Source organism: Penaeus japonicus, unplaced genomic scaffold (genome assembly GCF_977035675.1).
Source record: "Penaeus japonicus unplaced genomic scaffold, GWHDUDI00000001_assembly GWHDUDI00000043, whole genome shotgun sequence".
NCBI lineage: Eukaryota > Metazoa > Arthropoda > Malacostraca > Decapoda > Penaeidae > Penaeus > Penaeus japonicus.
The window spans coordinates 2,570,796-2,578,295 of NW_028234445.1; the positions used below are offsets into that span (position 1 = coordinate 2,570,796).

Consider the following 7,500-nt stretch of genomic DNA (forward strand, 5'->3'; position numbering starts at 1 on the left):
AATTTTGATAAATTCTTAATAAAATCTTAATTTTAATAAAATCTTAATAAAATCTTAATAAATCTTAATCTTCATAAAGGAGGGAGTAACTATAGATATGCAATTTCTTAACCGTTGGTTATATATATTTTTCACATGTTGATGTTGCCAGTATGTTGCTGTTGTCAATATGTTGATGTTGTCAATATGTTGCTGTTATGAATATGTTGATGTTGTCAATATGTTGATGTTGTCAATATGTTGCTGTTATGAATATGTTGCTGTTGTCAATATGTTATGAATATGTTGATGTTGTCAATATGTTGCTGTTGTCAATATGTTGATGTTGCCAGTATGTTGCTGTTGTCAATATGTTTATGTTGTCAATATGTTGCTGTTGTCAATATGTTGATGTTGTCAATATGTTGCTGTTATGAATATGTTGCTGTTGTCAATATGTTGCTGTTATGAATATGTTGTTGTTGTCAATATGTTGCTGTTATGAATATGTTGCTGTTATGAATATGTTGCTGTTGTCAATATGTTGCTGTTGTCAATATGTTGCTGTTATGAATATGTTGCTGTTGTCAATATGTTGCTGTTATGAATATGTTGCTGTTGTCAATATGTTGCTGTTATGAATATGTTGCTGTTGTCAATATGTTGCTGTTATGAATATGTTGCTGTAGTCAATATGTTGATGTTATGAATATGTTGCTGTTATGAATATGTTGATGTTATGAATATGTTGCTGTAGTCAATATGTTGATGTTATGAATATGTTGCTGTTATCAATATGTTGATGTTATGAATATGTTGCTGTTATGAATATGTTGATGTTATGAATATGTTGCTGTAGTCAATATGTTGATGTTATGAATATGTTGCTGTTATGAATATGTTGATGTTATGAATATGTTGCTGTTGTCAATATGTTGCTGTTGTCAATATGTTGATGTTATGAATATGTTGCTGTTGTCAATATGTTGATGTTATGAATATGTTGCTGTTGTCAATATGTTGCTGTTATGAATATGTTGCTGTTATGAATATGTTGATGTTGCCAGTATGTTGCTGTACTCAATATGTTGCTGTTATGAATATGTTGATGTTGCCAGTGTGTCTAAATTATTAATATATTTATGCTGTCAATATGTGTCTGGTATGTGTCTATGATATTTGACTGAGATATTTAATTAAAGTATATAAGTTATTTAGATATAAGTATATAGACATATAAGTCTATAAGTCTATAAGTACATAGGTATATAGATATATAAGTACATAATTAACTTTCTTCTCAAAGGCAAGGAAAAGAACGATTGTAGTTTTTGTATATTTTTTTTTATTCATGTAAAACTTGTATTTATGGACACATTGGATTAAAACTCTAATATTCTACGTAACTACATCTTTTTAGTCATGCCAAAAAAATCGAAGTTACCCCTAATTACATCACTGCTGAAAGTGACATTGTCTTTGAATTCCCGTTTTCTGTCTCTCTCTCTCTAGGTTATTTTTTTTCTTATTCTTCGAAAAACAAACTATATATATATCTTTTCATAGAATGTTTTCTTTTTTTCTCATTTTACATTAACTTCCCCTATTTCAAAATTGAGATTTTTCCGTTTTCTTTCAGGAATTTCCGTTTTCTTTCACGAATTCCCGTTTTCTTTCACAAATTCCCGTTTTCTTTGTTTTTTTTTTCGTTGATGTAAAATCTTTTCATTAAAATCTACTTTTAAGTAAAAAGTTTATATCATTTACAAAATTATTTAATTCGTTTTTTTAATTACCAGTTCGTTGTTAAAGTTATTATTATTATTATTATTATTTAAGTTCCTTTTTATTATTTTACAGTTATTATTTTAATTATTATCATTATTATGATTATTATTATTTACTGTTATCATCATAGTAGTTATTTAAATAGTTTGTTTACTATTGTCATTATTATCATTGTTATTATTATTATTATTATTATTATTATTATCATTATTATCATTACCTTCATCATCATTATCCTTAATAATCACCCTTCCTTTATCATTAATTATCTTCATTAAAAACTAATTACGAACATGTACACCAATGGAATTTAAAAAAATTAATTATTATTACTACCAATATCGGAGTTATTTCAATCTAACTTTATTTAACTAATTAAGTTAATATGATATGTAATAGAAGACTATAATAATTATAAATAATTCGTGTATAATTAGAATAGTAATTACGAGCCTAAATCATAAATACCTTAACCTAAAGAAAATAATATATATACAATATCTAATGATATGAATTAATATATAAAAAAAGAACTCCATTAATGATAATAATTAAAAAAAACACTATATATATTGGTAATAATATTAATCTAATTTTCTAAAAATTAAGTATGTGAGAGAGTTTTTTTTTTTTTTTGACTTTTTTTTTTTTTAAGTTACCAACAACACAACAGTTCATTCATAATTGTTTTTTTTTCCTCCCTAAATATATTAAAAACACACTATATTGTTTATATATATATATAACATTTGAACAGCTTCTAAAACTACCGACGCATTTTGAATGGGAGTCAAATCTTTAAATATACTTAAAAAAAAAGAAAAAAAAAGAAAAAAAGAAAAAAGCGAAAAAAATAAAAAAATAAAAAAAACGAAAAAAAAGAAAAACAAAATAGACGAATAAAACAATAATAAAATAAATAAATGAAACAAATAAAAATAAAGCAATTAATAAAAAAAAAAATATATATATATATACAAATATGAAGAAATGTTTATATATACATCACAAAAAAAAAAAAAAAAAAAAAAAGGTATATAAGATCTAAACGGATATACAAAGAAAACAAACATAACAAACAAACATTCAATTAAATTAACTAATTAATTAACCGAATTAATAAAAAAAAATCCAAACAAAAAATCGAAAATAATAATTACGAACGTAAATTATAAAAAAAAAAAAAAAAATGATATTAAATACATGATTAAATTTTATGATTTTTTTTTCTTCTTTTTTTTTAATCGAAACAGAATATATTTTATAATTATTTTTTTTTATTATAATTATTATTTTTTTTTAAGGGAAACAGAATATATTTCATAATTAGAGAATATTAAAGGAATTGATAGAACACGTTTTAAAATCACATACGTTTTACGTAATTATATAGAACACTTTAAAATACGTTTAAAGTTGCTTTAGAGAAAGATTTTTATTACGATTTCAATTCAATTCGACCATAAAATTGTTAAATAAGTTAAATATGTATAGAGATTAGTTTATACCAAGGTTACATAATGTAAAAAAATAAAAATTAAAAATTGTTTCCCAAATTTTGATGATTTTTCAATTTTGTGAACAGACAAAGAGAATAGAGATAGATAACTATAAAGATAACTATTAAAAAAATTATTAAAAGATAACTATTAAAAAAATTATTAAAAAAAATATTAAAAGCTATTAAATTAGCTTTTCTTATTTTCTATACTTCTTTTCAATCTTAGGAATTCAAAAGCAAGTTGCAAAGATAATGGTCAGGGATGATAATGATAATGACGATAACAAAAATGATAATGATAATGATAATAATAATAATAATAATAATAGTAAAACAGCAAGGAAATACTAATGCAAAAGAGAGATATAAAAGAGATAACTAAGTGATAAAGATCCTAATGATGAAAATTATAATATTAAATATTTCTAATGACAATAAATATAAGGAATTAGATCCAGAAATAAAAGATTTGATCCTCACCCAAAAATAAGCGTTTCATAACAACACGCGAGCATTTTTTTTTACTATTATCTTATATTTAAAAAAAGTAGAAGAAAAAAAAATTATATTTAGGAAAAAGCTAGATGTAAAGATGTATTTTTTTTTTTTTTTTTGTTCCTTTTTAAATTCGTTTGAAAATTCAGAAAGAGGAAACAGTTAGAGGGAAGAGAATAGTGTACAAAAAACATATATATAAATGAGATCCATACCATGGCTTGGACACTGTTATTTTTCCTTATTTTTATAGGGGAGGAGGAGGGGGCGGGAACGATATCCCGTTTTCTTTGAAGCTTCATAGAAAACGTAAGGCTCTGGTTCCCATTTTCTTTATTTTTTTTTTAGTTTAGTTTACCCTTTCCGATTACAAGTTCTCGTTTTCTATGAGTTTTAGTCAAATGCTTTCATTAAATTTTCAATCGCTTAAATTTGTTTTTTCTTTATTTTTTTTGTTTTTTGATTTTCACTCCAAGAAGAGAGAGAGAGAGAGAGAAAATTCGATAAAGAAAGGAAGAGGAACATATAGAAAATTAAAAAAGAAAAAAAAAAATTATATATAGTGATCATAACGATAAAGTTTTAACAGCTTCATAAATACCCGATTTATTAAATCAATCCCCATACACATTATTATCATTACTATTTTTTTAATATATATCTAATTAAAGAAAGAAAAATTTACATTCATGTCATCTTTATATAATTTTAAAATCTATTTAATTTTCTGTTTCTTACTCAGTTACAAGGACAAGAAAAGTCAAGAAAAATGAGAAAAAAAAAGATTAATCAAAATGTATTAAGAGAAATATCAAACTCTTCACGTAATTATTCCAAAATCAAAATAGAAATAAATGAATAAATAAATAAAAAACTATTTATTTTTCCCATCTTCCTTGATTTACGATTATATATATATATATTTTTTCTCTTATATATTTTTTTTCTCTAAAAAAGTCCATCTTTTTTTGTGAAAGATTTCTTAAAAAAAAAAACTATAAAAAAAAATCACAATTTATTTTCCAAAAAAAAAAAAAAAAAATAATAATTCCTAAAAAAAAAAAATTAGATATCAATTATCAATTAAATACCAATAATTAATTAGATAATAATTATTTTGATATCAATCATTAATTATATATCAATAATTAATTAGATAATAATTATTTTGATATTAATTATCAATTGAATATCAATAATTAATTATATATCAATTATCAATTAAATATTAATAATTAATTAAATATCAATAATTAATTAATAATTAATTAATTGACTAATTCAATAATTAATTAATAATTAATTAACTAATTCAATAATTAATAAATAATTAATTAACTAATTCAATAATTAATAAATAATTAATTAACTAATTCAATAATTAATAAATAATTAATTAACTAATTCAATAATTAATAATTAATTAATTAACTAATTCAATAATTAATTAACTAATTCAATAATTAATAATTAATTAATTAACTAATTCAATAATTAATGATTAATTAATTAATTAACTAATGCTGAATTAGATATCAATAACTAATCATAATCGATTATCTAAAAAAATCAAACCTTTCACCTCAAAAGACCGGTCCAGTGTCTTGATTAGAGAAATATCTAATTGTCCTCGTAATTCAAAGTAAAAACGATAATTATCATGATTATCATCTTCGCAGTTATCCGAATTATGATAATTATGATAATCTTTATGGTTAATTTTATGATTAGGATAAATATGATAATCTTTAGATATTATGTTGTATTATGATGAGGGTTTTTAGTTATATTATTAATATTCACTAAAATATTATATATATATATTTTTTTTTTATTCAGTTATTATTTGAAGTTATTAATCTTCACTGAAATATTATGATCTTTTTTTTATATTAAATTATTCTGAGTTATTAATATTCACTGAAATATTACAATCTTTTTTTATATTTAATTATTCTGTATTATTAATATTCACTAAAATATTATATATATATATCTTTTTTTATTCAGTTATTATTTGAAGTTATTAATCTTCACTGAAATATTATGATCTTTTTTTTATATCAAATTATTTTGTTATTAATATTCATCAGTATTGCTATCATTATCATTATTATCGCTATTGTTTAGCTTTTATTATGCTGTAGTTATTCACGTTATCGTTATTATCACTAAAATTTTAAAAAAGTAAGTTAAACAGATGAAAACATAACATGATAAAGGAAGTGGAAAGTAAAGAGAGAAAATAATAACTCATTTTACTCAATTCAAGGCATCTTTTTTGCTCACTTTGCTCAAATCTAGCTTATTTTTGCTCAAATCTAGCTGTTTTTTTTTTTGCTGGGTTTGCTCAAATCTAGCAGTCTTTTGCTCGAATCTAGCTTTTTTTTTCTTAAATCTAGCTGTTTTTTTTGTTTTTTTTTTTGCTCAAATCTAGCAGTCTTTTGCTCAAATCTAGTTTTTTTTTGCTCAAATCTAGCTGTTTTTTGCGTAGTTTGCTCAAATCTAGCTGTTTTTCGCTCACTTTGCTCAAATCTAGCAATTTTTTTGCTCAAATCTAGCAATTTTTTTGCTCAAATCTAGCTATTTTTTGTTTTGCTTAGTTTGTTCAAATATAGCTGTTTTTCGCTCACTTTGCTCAAATCTAGCTATTTTTTTGTTTTGCTTAGTTTATTCAAATATAGCTGTTTTTCGCTCACTTTGCTCAAATCTAGCTATTTTTTGTTCAAATCTAGCTATTTTTCGCTGAGTTTGCTCAAATATAGCTATCATATATATTTATTTTTATCTTTCTTTCAGTTTTTATTTTTTATTTTTATTAGAATGATTTACTTACCATCTTTATTCTTCATTTTATTCCCTCGAAATGACTGAAATGATTAAATAAATAAATAAATGAATAAATGAAAAAAAAAATCAAATGAATAAATAGACATATGAATAAATAAATATATGAATAAATGACTGAAAATACTCACTGGAATACCAAAACGTAAAAAAGAAAAAAAAAACTAATATAGAAATATTGAATAAGGAAGAAAAAAATACACCTACATCTCTCTATCTCTCTCTCTTAAAAAAAAAAAGAACAGACAATCTTCAATTCAATTTTAAACAACATTCAACATTATTTTCCTCATTTTTTTCCTTAAATTTCAACCCTCATTTGACTCGAAGTCTTTCCTCATTTTTGTTTCTCATTTGACCAACTAACTAGTAGTCGCAGTGTTACCAGCGGTTGCAGCGGCAGTGTTACCAAGGGTGCGGGAAACAAAATGGCGGACCCTCAACTTCTGCATTTTCAGAGCTTTCATGCCCATAGAGGCGATTTCGCTCAGCGGGTGAATGATGGGTTGGACTCCACTGCCGGCGCTGGAAGGAGAAATGGATGGGGTCGTCAGTAACACTGTATATTACTGTCGTTAGTATCAGTGGTATATATATATACATTGTTGTTTTTTTATTGCATATTCCTATTATAATATTGTTATTTATGGAATTATGATGATAATATATTATATCTTGTTAAAATGTTGTTATATATAGAATTATGGTTTATATAGTATGTTCTTGTTATAATATTGTTATATTACAACATAGTATATTCTTATAATATTGTTATATATGGAATTATGGTGATGATATAGTATATTGTTATATAATCATATATATAATTATGTTATATAATATTATATGATAATTTTATTATATCATATAATTACCATATATAATTATAT

The 7,500-nt window shown here is 22.8% G+C and overlaps 2 protein-coding genes across 9 annotated transcripts in view; both read right to left on the reverse strand.

Moving 5' to 3' along the window:
* The window catches only part of LOC147466583 (uncharacterized), a 411,126-nt gene that overhangs the window by 126,805 nt on the left and 276,821 nt on the right, over positions 1 to 7,500 (reverse strand). The window lies entirely within an intron of this gene.
* The window catches only part of Cbp53E (Calbindin 53E), a 42,835-nt gene continuing 41,540 nt past the window's right edge, over positions 6,206 to 7,500 (reverse strand). For all 8 annotated transcript variants that reach the window (XM_086535345.1, XM_086535343.1, XM_086535346.1 and 5 more), the window contains one exon: positions 6,206 to 7,135. In XM_086535345.1, coding sequence (XP_086391471.1) covers positions 6,973 to 7,135 — 163 coding nt within the window. In that variant the 3' untranslated portion in view covers positions 6,206 to 6,972. The remainder of the gene's footprint in view (positions 7,136 to 7,500) is intronic.